Genomic DNA, 19337 nt, shown 5'->3' on the forward strand with positions numbered 1-19337 from the left:
TCTGCCAACATATCGACGCCTTTTTTGAGAGCAGATTGCTCACTGTTAGGCATTTGTCATCCGCCATTTGCCTGCCTCTCGCCTGTCCATCGCCTGCCTTGCCCCTATGCATCACTCAACGCTCGAGGTTCACCTCCCGATCGTCCGACACTTGCCAGCAGATTGCCCGCTGACCGCAAGTGGAGAACCAGCTGCCTACTTCTGCCTGGAAGTTCACTGTTACAGTACCTGCAGGTTTGATTACACATGGCTGCCGCCATTTTGAGACAACAGCCAGGCCCTGTAGGACCCCTGGCCGGACTGACTGAGTCCCGTCTCCAGGATCCCTCAGCCCAACCGATCACTCCCTGCCTCTGGGGCCCTCACATCAACTGACTGCTCCCTGCCGCCAGGACCCCCAGACCAACTGACTGGGCCCTATCACTGGGAACCCAGACCAACTGATTGCACCCGGCCTCCTGGATCCCACAACCACAACAAACACACCCGACCTCCAGGACCAGTGCCGGACCAACTGCATCCTGTCTCCAGGACCTCCAGCTGACCACATCCACCCCTGAACTGCAGCTCCCCATTTGCCAACACATTTGGAAGCCAGTGCAGCCATCCTGGATAATCCTGGAAACCGTTTCTCCCATCTCCAGGTGGGGCAAATCCCATCCTGAGACGCCTGCTGGATGCTTGAAGCTCATTGTCAGGTACCTCTCATACATCAGGCTTCTGAACACTGGGAGGTTTCATTAGTATATGACTATTATACAGTAGATATTCATTTTTCTCCTTTTTTAAAAAAAATTTATGTTTTTATTTCTTTACGTTTCTTGCTTTCTTTTCCTTCAGTTTACCTGTTCCATCAGAGTAGCTTTCTCCCTTATTTACATGATATTATTATCCCCATATGAGCTATTTGGTCTAGGATTGCATAGTGTCTGATTTGGGTAAGGCTAGTATTCTTCTAACCTTAAAGAATGGGTTTTGGAAAGCTATAGGGCCACTATAAGCCTAGAGGGGGAAATCTGCAATACCCCAGATCTGCAGCGCAAGAGGGGACGATACATGAACAGCATCAAAAAACAAGGGAAGAAAATGATCCAAACAAACCTAGATTCTATAGTAATAGACTACAATGACAGTATGTTAGAAGAAATGTCAGAAAAGGACTTCAGGTTATACATGATTAAGATGATTCGCAAAGCAAAGGATGAGATAAGAGAGCAAATGCAGGCAATGAATGATAATACCAATAAGCTGAAAGAGCACCTGCAGGAAGCAAAAGATCATTTCAACAAAGAGATAGAGATACTAAAAAAAAAAAAAAAAAAAAAAAAAAAAAACCCAAACGGAAAACCATGAAATGAAGGAGACAATAAACCAAATAATAAACTCAATGGAAAGCATCACCAACAGACTAGACCACTTGGAAGACAGAACCTCAGACAATGAAGACAATTTATTTAATCTTGAAAATATGTCACCCTAACAGAGAAGATGATAAGATATCATGAACAGAATCTCGAATAACTATGGGACATCATGAAAAGACCAAATTTAAGACTCATTGGGATTGAGGAAGGCACAGAAATACAAACCAAAGGAATGAACAACCTATTCAATGACATAACATCAAAAAATTTCCCAAACCTGAAGAATGAAATGGAAAATCAAATACAAGAGGCTTACAGAACACCAAATGCACAGAATCACAACAGATCCACAACAAGGCACATTATAATGAAAATGCCTAACATTCAAAATAAAGATAGGATTTTGAAGGCCACGAGAGAAAAGCATCAGATTACATATAGGGGGAGACCAATACAGATAGGAGCAGACTTCTCAACCCAGACTCTAAAAGCTAGAAAGGCCTGACCAACATATTTCAAGCTCTGAAAGAACATGATTCCCAACCAAGAATCCTATACACAGCAAAACTAACCTTCAGATTTGAAGATGAAATAAATTCCTTCCATGAGAAAAAAAAAGTTAAAAGAATTTACAAGTAGAAAGCCTGCACTACAGAATGTTCTCAACAAAATATTCCATGAGGAAGAAATGAAAAACAACAATGGAGGTCAGCAAAGGGAGGAAGTATCTTAGAGTAAAACCACTCAAAGGAGAAACCAAACCAACTTAAAAACCAAAAATAAGCCAAATCACTGGGAATACAAATCATTTCTTAATAATAACCCTGAATGTTAATGGCCTAAACTCATCAATCAAAAGACATAGACTGGTAGAATGGATTACAAAGGAAGACACAACAATATGCTGCCAGCAAGAGACTCATCTCATAGAAAAAGACATCCACAGACTAAAGGTGAAAGGATGGGATGGGATGGATGGGATGTGGAGATTCCTTAGAAAACTTGGAATGGACCAACCATTTGACTCAGCTATCCCACTCCACGGCCTATACCCAAAGGACTTAAAATCAGCATACTACAGAGATACAGCCACGTCAATGTTTTAGCTGCTCAATTCACAATAGCCAGACTGTGGAAAAGAGGTTTGGGAGGAGTGGGGGGGGAGGAAAAAATAACAGAATGAATCAAACATCATTACCCTATGTAAATGTACAATTACACAAATGGTATGCTGTAACTCCGTGTACAATCAGAAACAACATGTATCCCATTTGTTTACAATAAAAACAAATAAAAATAAAAAAAAGAAAAATAAAAGAACTGGTGGGGAGGTACATGGAAAATACAAAGTGAGATAAGAATTGAGACTCATTCCCAAGAGATGATCGCTGCCACAGGTTCTTCTTTTTTCTTTCCCTGTATCACCTGCAGCAATATTCTATCAGCTAGTTTTGCCACGTTATGCTGCAGTAACAAGGAATCCCAGAATCTCCAATGCTTACAACAGCTAATGTGTACTTCTTACTCATACTTATTTTTATAAAAAGTCAACTCAAGATGGAGTTGCAAATTTTCTTTATTTGTGGATTCAGACTGAAGAAGCAGATCGATCAAGGACTGTATTAGTTTTGTGGCAGAAGAAAAAGAGGGGTGGTGGCACTAAGCTCTTGAGGGTATTACTTGATCCTTTTCTCTTGGTCAACTTTCAAGGTATTCGGAGGTAAATGGAGACCACAGCATGCTGGATGGAGGACAGAATACAGAACTCACTTTCCACAGCAGAGAGGCAACAAGGAGGAGCTCAAGTGGCCTCATTCTTTTCAGAGGTGGGGACCACACGGAAGGATCCTGAAGAAATTTGCATCTCTTCTTTCTCTCTATGGCGGGGCAGGAAGCAGAGTTGGAACACAGGGGGCAACTTGCCCAGCCCATTCACCAGTGGAGTGAGGTCGATGTCTTCTGGGGCCTTGGGACAGCCCAAGGAGAAGCTCTGCAGCATGGAGGTCAAAAAGAGGAAGAGCTCGGAGCGGGCCAGGCTCTCGCCCAGACAGATGCGTTTTCCTGGGGGCATAAGAGAAGGAAAGCACCCAGTTGCCGCGCCCATTCCTCCTGGACATTTGCATGCTCATTTGTATACATTTACACATGAAGCACTTCTGCTCATATTCTTGTCCTCCATGCAAATAATCTGAGTACACAATCCCTGTCTGTTCCACCTCATCACGACTGCCCTGTACCATCTCCTCTGAATCTCCTGGTCCCTTGTCATTGCCTCTTTCACAATCCCTTTCTCTGTATGTCTCTGATTGAACATATTATCAACTAAGCTTTATGAAGATCATGGAAGAACCTCCTTAATGTATCCTATGCAAAGCAGCAAGAGAGGCATAGGTGAGCTGAGACCTGCAAGGTTCCCTCCTAGGCTGACGTTCAGTGGGTTGGTTGCAGATCTGTACTGGCTGTTAGAATACCGAACTACTTCTAAAGGATATACAGTTACTGCTCGAAGCTTCGGGTCTGGCTCACCATGGCCCCTCCCCCGGGTCCTAAGGCCCACCCCCAGTCAGCAGCTAACCCAGTAAGCCTCCCAGACCCTGTTCCAGCACACCAGTGGTAACAGTTCTGATTGGCAGGCGGCCATGTCATGCTTATGAAGCATCTCAGTTGACACTTCTGTGCACCCTGGCCCCACCACCCTCACTCTCAGATCCTGCACTCATATCCCAAGGTGGAATCAACCACTGCAGAAGTGTCCCCCTGGATGGAGCCCTCATGATCTCCTAGTGTACAACCCAGACTTGGGTCCACGTGGTATACCCATGGGTGAGCATCATTGTGTGCTGTACTGGGCAGAGGGAGGGAACCTGGAGAGCTGCCTCTCAGCTCTGTATAATCCTTCAGGAATCTGACCATCTCTGTCACGGACTTGCTTGGACTTGCATGGACTTGCTTTGGCCAGTAAAGTGTGGGATAAATTGATGTGTTTTGTGATTTCTTCCTTGTTTCTGCACTCGGCAGGATCAAGTCCCCAACGGCTCCATTCTCTACGTTATCTTTAGTCCAGGCCCCGTGGTTGGGATGTTGGTACAACGGTACTCCTGAAATTAACTTTTTGGCCTTGAGCTGTGGAGCCGTTGGGGTTGTTGATTACAGTAGCTCCTCTGACTGACACCGCCCCGGCCTCCCATGGGACCTTGGGCAAGCCCCGCTCTACTGAGCCTCTATGATTCCAGCTTTACAGAGGAACATATGATTCAACTCGATCACATCTATGTTTATAATCAATCAAAGAAAAAAGTTTGATCATCTTGTCAGGAGCTGAGAATAGACTTGAGAATACTCAAGACCAAATCCTGATTCAAAGCTTAAAAAAAAAAAAAAAAAAAAAACTTTAGTGAAACTGGAAGAGAAGGAGACTTTTCCTTAATTTGATTTAAAACTGAGATAAATATGTGCTAGACTAGCCATAAAATGTCTGAAAAAGACCACGGTCAGCAGTAACTTAATAGAGAAAACTGATTTATTTATTTATTTATTTATTTATTTATTTATTTATTGCTTAAAGTTAGGAATCAGACAAGTGCAAGTCCATGATGTGAGGGAAAAAACAAAATATGGATTTAATGTAAGAAAGGATTAGGTCAAAATATCAGTTGCAGATGCTATCTATGATCAACTATCTAGAATGCCCAAGAGAACCTATGAAAAGCTGTTAGTGATAAACGTATCAGGAAACTGCCTCATTATAGCAGAAATACATAAAAATCAGTGGCTTTCAGATATTGTAATTAAAGCAGTTTAAAATACCATGAGAAGAGGTTCTATGAACAGTAGCAAAAACCTCCCCTAGAGGTTGAAATGCAGGAATAAATTTAGAAAGAAATGTGAAAAACTCAGATTTAAAACACAGAACAAGTACAACTGATATACTAAGTGACATAACAGCTGACTGAATGGGGACTCACACTGCTTCATCTAGTATATTTTATAATGTGACGTTTCCAAATTCCAAAGGCTTCCCAATTCATCTACAAATTTATATTAATTCTAACAAAACCACTATGGGTTTTGGCGGCGGGGGGTGGGGTGGGGTGGCGTGCAGGACCTTGACAAAATAATACCAGAGTGTAGTTGAAGGCAAAAAAAAAATTAGTTAGAAGAGCCATAGGAGTCTGAAAAATCAGAGTGATGGAGGAGGATTAACTCCTGTGAAATATAAAAACATATTATAAAGCCTGATGATTGGCATGGAATAGACAGATGGTACAGCTAGAAAAGACAGACAGGGCAGTGGATTGGCATGGATATGGACTAACATCTATAAAGCAGAAGAATACTTAAGGGAATTTAAAGTTTTAGTATATGATACATTTCAAATCAGTTGCTAAAAGTTAAATTATTAGATAAATCATTGAAAAGGGACCTTCACATGACTAAACATGAGCACTCCTTAAATTTTGTGGCCTAAATTCCTGGGGCCCTCACTTTGGTTTGGGTGTAGATTTCAACAACTGACTAACAAAAAACAGCTTGATATATTTTCTGTCACTTTACATCTTTTCCACCTCTTTTCTTTTCTTCTCTTTAAATCTTTCTTTCACTTTCCTACCTATTACCTAGCTAACTAGCTCTTAGCTATCCATCAACTAACTTCAAATGTGTGAATATACATGTAATTAAAAATTTGGAAGAACACCCTCTGTAATACCAAAAAATATGATTTTGTTGGTGAATCACAGGTGGTCTTCATCTTTAACTTGACTACTTTCTGAAAAAATAATAGTTAATTATAGTTGTTTTTTGTAACAAAAAAAATGAAAATATCTTCCCCAATTCTTGGCGTACAAAAGGTGCTCCATCACAGGTCATTCATTTGTTTGGTTTTCCTGTGCTTATGCATGTGCATGTGCCTTGGTTTTTTACTTTTATCTCCACCACCAACTTAGTCTCCATCTTTCTCTTCCATCTCCCTTCAGAATCCTCATATTTCCACCCAGTGTTTGATGTGAACAAAGGGAGAAAATCACACAGAACTGTCTCAAAAGTGAGAAGGGAGCAACTCACCCATGGAGAAAGGAATAAAGGCTTCCCGTTTCCTAAAGTTTCCCTTGGCATCCAAAAAGTGTCCAGGGTAGAAGGTGTCTGGCTTCTCAAAGTGGCGTGGGTCATGGAGGACAGAGCTCATGACGGGGTACACAGTAGTGTTCTGAGAGGGTATCAAATTCAAGAGATCCATATGGCCATTAGTAAGGTGTGACTGAATCAATTCCAGTATATCCGCAGTTGACAACAAACTTTACCCATGATAAGGCTCTGCAGTTGGAAGCTAAATTATGGAAATAATTTTGCCCTGTTTCATTAATAGTTATATCCTGGGCCTTCTGCATACCCCTACCAACCACCCTGATCCCTCTTCCCCTAACACCCTTTGGACTTCCTTATGATCCATCAACTGCATGTTCCCATCTGGCTCAACAGAGACCTCCATGCCATCACTAGGGCCAGAATCTAATCCAATGAGTTGGTGATTTGGGTGGTTTGATATTGTGAACATCATCTCTAAATACATCCAACTTGGGCTGGGGCTGTAGCTCAGTGGCAGAGCACTTGCCTTGCATATGGGTTCGAGTCTCAGCATTGCATGAAAATAAATAAATACATCCAACTCAGGAATGACTCAGGACACCATGGTAGAATAGAAAGAGTTAGAACCACAAGCACTGATCTAAAGATGTGCAACTATTAAAATATAAAAAGGAAATCACACAGAACCATAAAATAAAAAAAAACAAGCAAAGCGTGTTTGCATGAACATAAGTGTGAGCATGAAAGGAGATATACCACACTGTCCACACAGGTGCAAAATAAGATATAGCATGACGTGAACTTCATATACATGTCTATCAGGTGTATGATTATACGAGCTTAAAGGAAATATGGAAGCAAAAATGTCAAACTGTCAGCACCTTCTCATGAAAGAGGATGTTGAGGAAGATGAGGACAGGAAAGACAGCTCCACCATAGAACAAGTTTAATAAGTATATGCTACTTTCTTCAGCAAAAGCAACTCTAACATCTAATAAAAGTAAAAAGAATGAAAGAAAGAACAGAAAGTGGAGGACTTTTCTATTTCCAAAATCTCCTTCACCCCACAAAAAATAAGAAAATAAAAATCTTCCATATAGCCCAGTGACCAGAGACATGAACTATCATGGCTGCACAAGGATCATAAGCTGGCACCCTCCATCCATGATTCTGTGGCCCTGAAGATCTCACCTGAGGGAGATGATACCCTCGGAAGTTGGTGTCCTGAATGACGGAGTGTGGGATACCGATTGGGGTTAGGTCACTGTATCTCTGAATCTCATGGATGACCGCATCCGTGTAAGGCATTTTTGCTCTATCTTCAAGGGCTGGGAGACGCTTGCTGCCGATGACCCTGTCAATCTCTGCCTGGACTTCCTCTGAGATGGAGAGGATTTGGGAGGAGTCACAACAGTGACGGTAACAAGGGGGCTCAACAAAGGCATTTGAAGAGTGGCCTGCAGGCTGGGGGAAGAGGCTTAAGAACTCTTCATTAAGGTATTATCACTCCTTCTCAATGAAACCATCAGGAGAAAGTCAACGCCTTCTTCAGGGAGAAGTCCTGTCTAATTCTTCCACTCTAATTATGAGACAAGCTCACTTGGTAAAGATGGTTGAGTGGAAATTAATTCAACACTTAAGGTCAAACCCTCTTTTTTTCCCCTTCTTTTACTGGGAATGAGTTCTGACTGGAAATAATGTCGTGTCCTTTTCTCTTATTGGCTTTCTATGCAATCTGAAATGAGTCACTTTCCCTTTCTGTGGAAGCACTTTTGATGAGATGAGAGTTTCTCCAATTTTGCTCTATGGACCATCAGCACAAGCATCAAAATCTTTTAAATTCATCACAAATCAAAAATATACTCCCAATTGTTAAGTTGCTTGTGAACCTTAAGGTTTTCTATCAAGAGCCATGTGATTTTGCAGACTGCAAAATGCTTTGTAGAAAGGTAATGCTTTGTGACCTGTGATGCTTTGTAAACCTCATTTACAAATTGAAAACATGCCATAAAGCTCAAAAGTAACTTCTGAACTACATTTGAATGAAAATATTTTGTCAACTGTGAAGTACCTCCTCAAACTCAAATTGCTTTCAGCGGCTAAATTTATTATAATTAGTACATTTGTGCTGGGGTGGAATTTTTATTTTTCCTGACTCACCAGAACCAAAGTCTGTTTTTACCCATTAACCTACCACCTTCCACCATACTAAAGCCGCCCCTGCCCCCAACACACATACAGGACCTGCTCACCCAAGACTTCCGGGTGCTTCAGCAGCAATAAGAGCGCATAGCGGAGGGTGGTGCTGGAGGTCTCTGTTCCAGCAAAGAACAGTGAGAGCACCGTGTGGACGAGGTTTTTATGGTGGAACTCACTCTCGGGAACAAATCGTTCCTGTGGGTGAAGGTTGACAATCCTTAACATCTCTCCTTGCAAAAATTTCCAGTTTCAGGCTCTTCTTTTCTACCCACCTATCCCCAGATTACCCTATACCAGTTTTCCACTTCCTTATTTCCTCTTCCCGCTATTCAAGGTCTACAGAGTAGCAATAGCATAGGTCCTGGAGAAAGAATTCCTGGGTTCAAACTCAGGTCCTGCCATTTCACAACGTTGTGTTGTGAGGCAAGAACATAACCTCTCTGTGCCTCAGTTCATCACATGGGGTTGTTTAATATTATGATTTTAAACACTCAGTAAACACTATTGCTTAATTATTTTTCCAGCTTTGTGATCACCATCTTGGTTCTTGGTTATCTTTGCTTCCTTATTGGACACTGCAACTGTCTATTCAGACATCATGAGGAAACTATTTAACACTTTGTATGGCATTTTCCAGACCAGTGAGAACAGACATAAACTGGCACCAATAAGAACACGGAAGGGGGCCTCTGATCAATCAGAATGAGAGGAAGTGGGAGGGAGCAGGGTATGGAGCCCAGTGATAAATCTTCAGTTCCTAAGTCTTAGAAGGCATTGCTGGGGAGGCTGAGGAAGAGCCAGGTGGAGGCCTGGAGGTTGTGCCAGTGGCTGGATCACCAACTGTAAAAAGTGTCCCGTACTTAACACACCGACTACCAGCTCAGTGTCAGTAGGATGGCCCCCACTCTCACTCCCACCCAACCCCAATCCCGGCTGGCCTTGCCTTGTCCATGCGGAGAAGGAAGGAATCAATGAAGTCCCGGGGAGCACTGGGGTCCAGGGTTTCTTGGTGCCTCTCAATGTTCTCAGTGATAAAATCTTTCAGTTCTTGAATGATTCTGCACAGATGAGTATGGGGGCCAGGGAAATGTTTCAGGATTCCAGAGAGGAGTTCAAACACCTAAGGACAAGACAGGAAGATCCCAGAACCTGGTGCTGGGACCCTGGGCATGCACTGGCAGCCTTGAAGTTGTGCCCTACACAACACTGTGACATCTAAAGCCAAGCTGGTAGAAAAGGTGACTGTGCTTCCCAGGTGAGCACGTGTGGGCACATCATACACACTACATGCATGTGGGCATGCACACAGTGCCACAAGCACGGCTCCTAGCTGTCCAAACCACTCTGTGTGTTTGTGTGTGTGTGTGTGTGTGTGTGTGTGTGTGTTGGGGGGATTCATACTGGAGGTTGAACCCAGAAGCACTTTACCATTGAGCTACAACCCCACCTCTTTTTATTTTTTATTTTGAGACAGAGCATCCCTCAATTACTGAGACTGAGCTCAAATTTATAATCCTCCTGCCTCAGCTTCCCGTATAGTTGAGATCTCTCACCATCCATGAATTTTGCAGTCCTAATTCCTATCCCCAACCTAACTCTTGCCTTACCTGGAGAGTGTAGGAGATGAAGTGTGTGCAGGGCTGGTGTAATGTGTACCTCAAAGTCCAGGAACAGGAGTGTGTGTGAGCAGGTAAAGGGAACCTGCCTGTGTGCCCATAGCCAGGATTTGGAACGCCACCAGGGCAGAGCTTCCTGGGTTGTGAAATAGTGAATGAACTTAAAGAGCATTTTTCCTAGAGGAAGGGATGCCATTTTATAATTTTCAATAAAAAGGCACCATGGACACTAGCAGGCACCTTGTGGGCGTGTTACTCAGAAGAAGGGAGAGATTAAAATAAGCTCCTCCCCTTCCAATATCTGAACCCACCTCACTTTCTTGCTCCTGAGCTCTGGACAGGGAGAATCTGCTCCCATCCCAGGGTCTGCCCACCCAGATCCCTGGCCCATCCTGGAATCGTTGGCCTCACCTGGCTGTAGAAGGAGCTGAGGATGGTGAAGGTTTGGTTCAGTAAACTTAGCAGACGTAGGAATTTGGGGTCCTGGTAATTAAAGCGTTCACCAAAGATAATGGAGCAGATGATGTTGGCCGTGACGGAGTGAAAGAGGAGGGTGGGGTCCAGATAAGTTCCTGGAGATGAGAGGTCTATCATGGAGGTCTGGATGTCCCCTGCATTGCACAATTCTTCTGGGTGACTCTGACCTAGCTGGTGCTATATTCACTCTGAGGTTGCTTTCTCTGTATCCTGAATGGTCCATCTATTCCTTGGCCTTTGAGTCTAAGCTTTTCATTCTGCACATCTCCCTCTCTGTGTCTTTTATTTATTTAATTTTTTTTTTTTTTTTGGTGTCTCTCTTGGTCTGAGTTTCCTTCTACATCTGTGTCTCTCTGTCTTTCTTCTCTCTGATTTGTTGTCTGAGACTGTGTCAGTTCTTTTTCTGTCCCTGCCTTTCATATCTTTCTCTCCATTGCCCACTAATATTTTATGTCTCTTCCACTTCTACTTATAGCCTTGACCCCTTCATTTGTAATCTTTTCCTTGAAATTTCTATGACTAGATCTTGGTTTGTATCCTGAACTTTTCTCTCTTGCTGTCTCTCTCCCTTCCTCCTCCATCTCTTCTCTTTCTGTGTACTCATTCTCCCACTCTTCTCCCTCCCTGAATCTGTCTCTGCATTTCCCTGTTCCTGTCTCTGAGTCTTGTGGAGCCCCCTAGTACTCACCCTGGGATTTCCGCAGCTCCTCCACCAAATTCTGAGCCTCCTCCTTGATTCTCTCCTCAATACTTCGCTTTCCCATCCCAAAGTCCTTCATGGTTGTCAGGCAGAACCGTTGGAGGACTTTCCAAGACTTTCCACTGGCAAAACTCACACCTGGTTGGTGGGGCACAAAAGTAATGTTAGGAAGACTCATGCATTCCCAGGTCCCTCCAGTCCCCACTATGTCCCCCACTCACCAGTTCCCTGGAAGATGGAGTCAGTAATGGCAATGAGCCCTCGGCCAGAAAAGGTCTCAGCTTGATCCACCAGAGCCTCCCTCATGGCCTCATATCCACACAGGATGATGACTGGTCGGGGTCCCAGATGCACTGTAAAGATGTCCCCATACTTCTCCCGCAGCTGTGGACACAGGGTCCAGATCTCACTATTGTGCCCAAGAGAAGGGCCTTCTGGTCTGACACCTGGACCACTCCTTCCAATGGAGCCCGAACCCTGCTTTCTGAAAGTCCATCATGGAAGAAGCCATACTTGAACTCTTTCTCTTCATCCAAGTCTCACACCATGTCATTCCCCAGGCTATCCTTCTCCAGCTTTCTCAATAATTTCCCCTGTTCTGAATATTATGAATCATTATCTCCACACTAAATCTCCAGGACTTCTCCTGTCTCCACTTCAGGATCACAACTCAAAGTTCCAAATCTATCAGAAAGTCCCCATCCAGGCTATCAACTACATGCATTCTCATAGGAACTCGAGAAACTTCTTTGACTGCCTTGTGGGGACAAATCATGACTGAAAGAGAATTCCTACGCTGGTCCACCCCAAGATGTCCAACCCAAGTTAGACCCTCGACAGTCTTCCTGCCTTGAGCTGTTTCCACTCAACCCATTCCATCCCTTCCTCCTCCTTCCCTCTCCAATCTCACCTCCTGGAAGGACTTGAGAAAGCCTTTAGGGTCTATTTGCAAAATGTTCCCCAGGAAGGGAAGAGGCCAGGGTCCAGGAGGCAGGCGACCCTTGGAGTTGGGGCGGCCCCAGATCCAGAGAAGAAAGAGGCTAATGAGGACAATGAAGAGTGGGAAGCTGGACAGAACCATAGTCCCCTCTATGCCGGCTGTCTGTTCTTCTGCTTCTCTTGCACCACAGACGATTTTGTTTGTTCGATTTCTGTGGTTAGTGGAAGAGGGCGTGCCAGGAATCTGCTTGGCAGAGCTCCTACTAACTCTGCAGGGAGCCCAAGGGAGGCAGGCACGGTGTGGTCACATGATTAGTTCTCAGTGTTGAGTCCCAGAACCAGCTTCCCATTGGCCACTAGCTGCCTGAGACATCTCCATGAGGAAAGCACTGGAATGTACAACATGTCCCTCAAGGACATGCCGACAGGGGGATGTGTCCAGGCTGGTTTCAAGTGGTTCAGGTGCTAAGTGGCTCTCAACCGTTTTCGGCGTGGGTGGCATTCCAGCATGAGGGAGGAAGAGGGGGCCTCCCTGTGCACTGTGGGGGCAGGAAGTCATTCTGGGTATTAAAAGAAAGTGACCTATGCAGAAGGTGGCATGGGCTAGTGCAAGAGGTCTGGTTCCATTTGTGGCGGGGGTGCTGATTTTGTCTTTGATTCATTGACTCACCCACACCTCACCAAAGAGTTTGAATGCCTCTCAGAGGCCTCACATGACTGAGGGTGCTCTCATGGCAGCAGCGGAGGAGAGAGAGCAGGCTGCCCTTCACAGAGCTGGCAGTCCCTCTGTAAAGGAACCTGGGGACATGATAACCAGTAAGCCACAGGCAAAATGGTGGGGTCCCCTCCTGATGCAGGAGGTCGGACTTTGGATGTTGGTTTGATTTCAGAAGATTTCAAAAAAATATCCAGAGACCCAAGGTGCCACTGTGGAACCATGCTGCTCAGGGCACATGGGCTGAGGGGGAGCTTCCTAGAGAGAATCCACAGGGAGAGGTAACTGGGAACAGGAGCATGGAGGACCAGAGCAGGCATGACCGAGTCTGCAGTGTGGGGACCTCGAGGTGCCGTGTGAAGAAAAGAGTCAGACACACGCGATCACAGTTGGACGCTTCCTTTATGTGAGAGGGCCAGCCAGGCAGGTCCATGGAAGCAGCAACGAGGTTGGTGTTTGCAGGGCCTGGGCGAACAGGACTGAGGAGAGACTGTTCAATGGGTACAGGGGTATTGGGGAGAGTGGATGAACATCAGGAACAAGATGGTAATACTCATACACCTTTGGGAATGAACTAAATTCAATACTCCATAATGGCCAAGTTTGGGTTATGTTGATTTATCTTTCTCTATATATATTTATACTGTATATAATATATATGGAAGAAGAAACTGTGGGAGAATTTGGGTTCTATGACATCAGAGAGGACACTCCCACCTGCCCTCTCTTACTGTTCTGTAAAATGGGCGTGGTCACCTCACCCACCACAGGGTTCTGCTGGGGGAGCAGTCAAGAGCAGTCTTAGGCAAAGCCCTTCAGCACAGATGATGGAGCACATGGAGTCGGCAAATGGAACCATACTTATTTTGGGCAAGGGAGAATTTATTCGGCATGATCTGTGCCTAGGAGGCAGAAGCTCAGAAGGACCTAGAGACCAGTTTCCCCATTTGTCCCCAGTGTCTATATGCACACCTAGGAAGGGGCTTGATTATTTTCAAGCTTGCTTATGACTTCTGCAATTCTATTAATAGAGGAAAAGAGAATGCCTGAGAGCTTGGAAGAGCTACAGGATGAGGGAAGGAAGTAAGACTACACAGGGGACTTTCCCTGGTTGATGCAAACAAGGACAGGGAGGATGCTGGTTCTCAGGCAGGAAGATGTGGAGGCCATGGGGGGTCGTTCTCTACAGAGGTAGAAACAATGACCCTGGAATCCTTTGGCCCTCTTCCCTCAGCCCATTCAGTGAGGAAGGAAGCGGATCTGGTATTTTGGGGGTACTCTGCCCACACCACTCTCCCTGGGAGTGAGATCGATGTCCTCGGGAGCCACCGGGCTGGCCACAGAGAAGTTTGAGGATGGTGATGAAGAAGAGGAACAGTTCGTTGCGAGCGATGCCTTCACCAAGACAAATGCGCTTCCCTGTGGGCACAGAGGGTCACCATGTGGGCACGGGGCCAGTGCACGTGCTTGCCCACCACACCCCAAAGCCTAGGCACCTGTGCACTGCAGTGGATCATCTCAGGCTTGACCTTGAACCTGATATTCAGCATGGACTCCCAGGGAGTCCCAAATCTGACACCAGGTGCACACCTTGTTCCATGTTCATTGGTTTGGAAAGAAAATGTAGTTTTTGTTTCATCACCAATGGTTCATTGGCTCCATAGGAGATAAGGATGCAGCTGTGCGTGAGTGTGTCAGAGTGTGTAGGTCAAGTGAGCACATGTTTCTGAACATTTTATAGTGTTCTTCATTTTTCATATGAGAATACTACCATCATACAGGCTACCATGAGGGTAAAGTTAGTCATTGTAGACACTCTTTAACACATGGCTTCTGTTAAGAATCCTAGAGTACTACTATGGTTTTGTTTTTGCTTCTGGGAACATGGCTCTGTGTGTTTCTGGCATTGTGTTATGTCTGTCTCTGAGTTGTCTTCTGGTTTCCACCTGAAAACCACCAGTTTTGAGAATCTTTCAAAAAATTATTCATAAAAGTTCTGAGTGGGACCAGGGCCCATGAGCAGGCTTTCTATGCTTCCCCTGGATTCACGGAGATGTGTGAAAAACCCATGTTGTTTACAAACCACAGGTTTATAGGGGAAGGAGGAGAGAGACTACCTGAAGTCAGGCAGGGACACAGCGCTTCTGGGTGCTGCAATACTTCCTCATCTGCAAAGTGACAGCCCCGGGAAGGCCAGTGGAGGGTGGGATTCCAGGCATCCCCTGCACCTTTCCAGACACTGCAAACATGTGGCTGCAGGGATGTATCTGCCAAAGGGGTCCATGTCCTCTTGGCATTTCCCGATGGCAGGACACGGGACCATAGAAGTACTCAGGGCCGGTGTCTGGGCTGGTTCTTCTGGAACTGGTTCTGTGACCCACATTTTTCCAGGACTGGTAATGCTTTTTATCTCCCACTCACACACCCTCCCCATCCTAGGACTGTCCTTCTCTTTGGGCACCTTCTGACATCTCCTTGACTCTCACATTCTGTTGGCTCAGTTCCTCTTTCTGTCCAGGCAAAGTCTATCCTGGGCATTAAACATACAGAACAGGCACTGTTTCATGTTCATTCTTATATATTCTTCTTTTTTCCTTCCTTCCATCTAAATTCCTTCTCTATTCCACCTCTCTCACATCTGTCTATTTATACCTCTATGACCCTATCATATTTTTCATCTCCCTCGGAAGAAACCACTCTAACCTCCTTCTCCTTCTCCTCCTCCTCCTCCTCCTTCTTCTCTCTCTCTCTCTCTCTCTCTCTCTCTCTCTCTCTCTCACACACACACACACACACACACACACACACACACAAACACACACACCTCTCTTCTCTGCTCTCCTCTTTTCTTTTCTCTCCCCCTCACTCTCCCTCTCCCTTCCTCTGTGGTCTCAGGTTCACCCTCTGTCTCTCACAGACTGTCTCCTCTGTGCCATGATCTCCTTGTGTCTACCGGTGACTCTGTCCCCTCTCTCTGTCTCATCCCCATAATATCTCTGTTGCTTAGCTGTTTCAGTCCTTACTTCCCTACAACTCTCTCTGGACAGGACTATTGGGCGGGGAGCTGACTTTCAACCACTCACTACCCCTGGTGTTCCCAGCTCTCACTGAAGACAGAATGAGGACACTGAAGTCTGCATCCACAGACTTCAGTGAAGCCGGGCACCACTTGAGTCACTGAAGAGATTTATATTTGGGAACTTGTTCCTGGGGCCCTCCTACCTACTCTCCCCCCCCCCCCCCCCCCCGGAAATGAGGAGCCTGGACCTTGTGGTTTCCTCGGGTAACCTTCAAGTTAAATTGGCCAAAACCCCACGGAGTAACCTGCACCCTATGTAAATATTTAAAAAACTGGCAACCGAACCTGAGAGCAGATTCCTAGAAAAGAAAACCGAGGCTCAGTCACTCCCAGCCCTGCGTTTCAGCCACTCCCAGCCCTTTACTTCAGCCAGTCCCAGCCCTGCGCTTCAGCCACTCCCAGCCCTTTATTTCAGCCAATCCCAGCACTCTGCTTCGGCCAATCCCAGTCCTGCACTTCAGCCAATCCCATTCCTGCACTTCAGCCAATCCCAGCACTGGGCTTCAGCCAATTGCACACTGTACTCTGCTCAGATCTGTCCAAAGGCAGCCACGTGGAACTGGACCAACCCAGCTGTTTCTGCTTGTAGGTTCCTTTCTGTCTGTAACACCATGTGCCCTCCTACAAACTGTCTCAAACTTCACTGCTTCAGGATAGGAGGTCCAGCCAACTGAGCTCCTGCCCTTCAGCCACTTTCTAATCCACACCCGATTTTCCTACACTTACTCTAATGGACACCTACACTTACTCTAATGGACCACCTACACTTACGCTAATGGACCACCTGGCTCTGCCCTGCTGTTGCCTCCACCTGAAACCTTCTTTCCTGGAGTTGATCAACACTCGCCCACCAGGCCTCTGCTTGGAACCAGTTTCTCAGCTGACCTGTTCCTCACCTACCCACCAATATTACTCAGTATATCCTTCTTGGTGCTCCCAATGCCTGATTAATGATAATACATGCCCCTGTTGGTGTGTCCTTTGTGCCAGGCCCTGGTTAGCTCAGGACAGGCATTAAATCTTTTAATTGGATTATTATTTGGGACAGTCTGATGAATGTCTATCTCAGCTGCAGGACAATAAATTTTCTGGGGCAGGATCCGTGTCTTTATGTGATTTGTCGCATGCATTCTCCTTCGTCCCCTGGACTTGGTGCTGCATTAATATTTACTTGTTGTTTTTCCCCTCTGATTTTTTCCCCCTGTGCTCAGAATTGAATATATGGTCTTGTTTTTGACAGGCTGCACTCTGAACTGAGCTTTATCTCCAGCCCTGCATCAGTTATTAGTTATTGCTTTTTTAATGGTTACTTTGCTCAGGTCTAGAGATTTTCCACCACTTGTCCAACGTCCTGCTTATCAAGAGGTGCCTTAGGTCATCATCTCACTTCTCAAGTCGCCTCATGGGGTTGTAGTGAAGATTGAATGGGACAGTGCAGGTAAACCAACTGGAATGTGCTAACGGCTGGACAAAGGAACACCTATCATTGTCTGCAGGAGAGGAGAGGACCTACTCCTGGGTTCTGTGAAGGGATCCCAGGTCCAGCTTACCCATGGAGAAGGGAATAAAAGCTTCATTCTTCTTCAGTGCCCCATGGGCATCCAGAAAGTGGTCCGGGTTGAAGGCATCTGTTTTTTCAAATAACGGGGGTCGTGGAGAGCAGAGCTCAGGATGGGGTATACTTCAGTGTTCTGAGGAAAGGTTAAAACATCAAAGGCCATGTCATCAAGAACATAAGTGCTGGCCTGCATGTGTGCGGACAGTATACTCATACAATGTGGTGGGACTGAAAATTACTGCAACCATTTTGGAAAGCAATATGGAGATTCCTCAAAAGACTGGGAATGGAATCACCATGTGACCAAGTAATTCCACTCTCTGTTATTTATCCAACAGAACTAAAATCATCATACTATAGTGATGCAGGCACATCTGTGCTTATAGAGGGCAGTTCAAAATATTCATGTTATGGAACCAACCCAGATGCCCATCAACAGATGAACAGATGTACAAAATGTGGTATATATACACAATGGAGTTTTACTGAGATATAAAGAATGAAATTTTGTAATTTGATAATAAATGAATGGAACTGCAGAACATCATACTGAGTGAAATAAGACAGACACAGAGTCATGGGTTAAATGTTCTCATATATGCAGAAGCTAGAGCAGAGTAAGGAAAATAAGTGGGAGTCAGGTCCAACGAAAACAGAGAGGACTTTAGTGGAGTGGAGGAAGGAAACTGAGGGGGAGGGAGGAGGAACTGGAAAAGGGAGCAACTGCAGAATCAAATTGACAAAATCATGCTCTGCACATATGTGAATATACCAAACTGCACCTTTTCGTGTATTTATAAAGCACCAATTTAAAAAAAAAAAAAACAAATTAAAGCAAGACCACTAGAATATAGGAGTGGAAACTGTGGAGGGAGGAGAAGAGGGTAAGGGGAAGCACAGGGGATGGAATGGAGCAATTTATACTCAATGCATGAGTGATTATCTCATCCAGAACACCTCTGTTATCTACAGCTCTAATGCACTAATAAAAACATTTTTTAAATGTTGCCATTCCCTGGGTCTCACATACAAACAAAAACCAAATAGGTAAAACAAACTAAACGTTAAAACACGGAGGTACTATGGAGAAGCCCACAAGAGTTTGAGATGGTGGGCTAGGGGAACAGAGGACGCCCACACAGAGATGGGCAGCCTGCAGGACTGACCTTGGGGATGATGAACCCTCGGAAATAAGTGTCCTTGGTGACCACATGAGGCACACCAATGGGGATGAGTTCAGTGAATCTCTGAATCTCGTGGATGACCGCCTCTGTGTATGGCATCCTGGAGTGGTCTTCTAGGGCTGGTGGGCGGTGTGAGCCAGTCACCTGCTCAATCTCCTTTTGGACCGTTTCTGCACCAAAGAGAGGACCTGTGAGTCTCATTTCACATAGATTTCCCCAGAGACACTGTTTTCAGGGGTCAGTGAGCTGGGAAAATTCTATCGGAAAAGCTGAGACCATTGATATACTTTAGAGCAGACAGCTGGGGTGATGGTGATACCGCCATTTACCGGTGACGAGTTCTGCTCCTTCTAATGTTGAAGATTGAACACTAGAGAAGCACGCCAAGGCAAGCGTATTAAGCAGGTTTTATTTAAAGCTA

The 19337-nt window shown here is 45.2% G+C and overlaps 2 protein-coding genes across 2 annotated transcripts in view; both read right to left on the minus strand.

Annotated features, from left to right (window-relative positions):
* LOC306648499 (uncharacterized protein) overlaps positions 1-12574 on the minus strand; it is a 54225-nt gene extending 41651 nt beyond the window's left edge. The window contains 9 exon segments of the mRNA XM_079118694.1: positions 3175-3425; positions 6429-6570; positions 7641-7828; positions 8702-8843; positions 9592-9768; positions 10676-10836; positions 11430-11579; positions 11663-11825; positions 12352-12574. Coding sequence (XP_078974820.1) covers positions 3175-3425; positions 6429-6570; positions 7641-7828; positions 8702-8843; positions 9592-9768; positions 10676-10836; positions 11430-11579; positions 11663-11825; positions 12352-12522 — 1545 coding nt within the window. The 5' untranslated portion in view covers positions 12523-12574.
* A 5168-nt stretch (positions 12575-17742) lies between these two features.
* Positions 17743-19337, minus strand: part of LOC306648341 (cytochrome P450 2B4-like) — a 153876-nt gene continuing 152281 nt past the window's right edge. The window contains exon 8 of the mRNA XM_079118401.1: positions 17743-17865. Within this exon, the coding sequence (XP_078974527.1) occupies positions 17758-17865 (108 nt within the window). The 3' untranslated portion in view covers positions 17743-17757. The remainder of the gene's footprint in view (positions 17866-19337) is intronic.

The sequence above is a fragment of the Sciurus vulgaris genome (assembly GCF_902686455.1).
Source record: "Sciurus vulgaris genome assembly, chromosome: 17".
Taxonomy (NCBI): domain Eukaryota; kingdom Metazoa; phylum Chordata; class Mammalia; order Rodentia; family Sciuridae; genus Sciurus; species Sciurus vulgaris.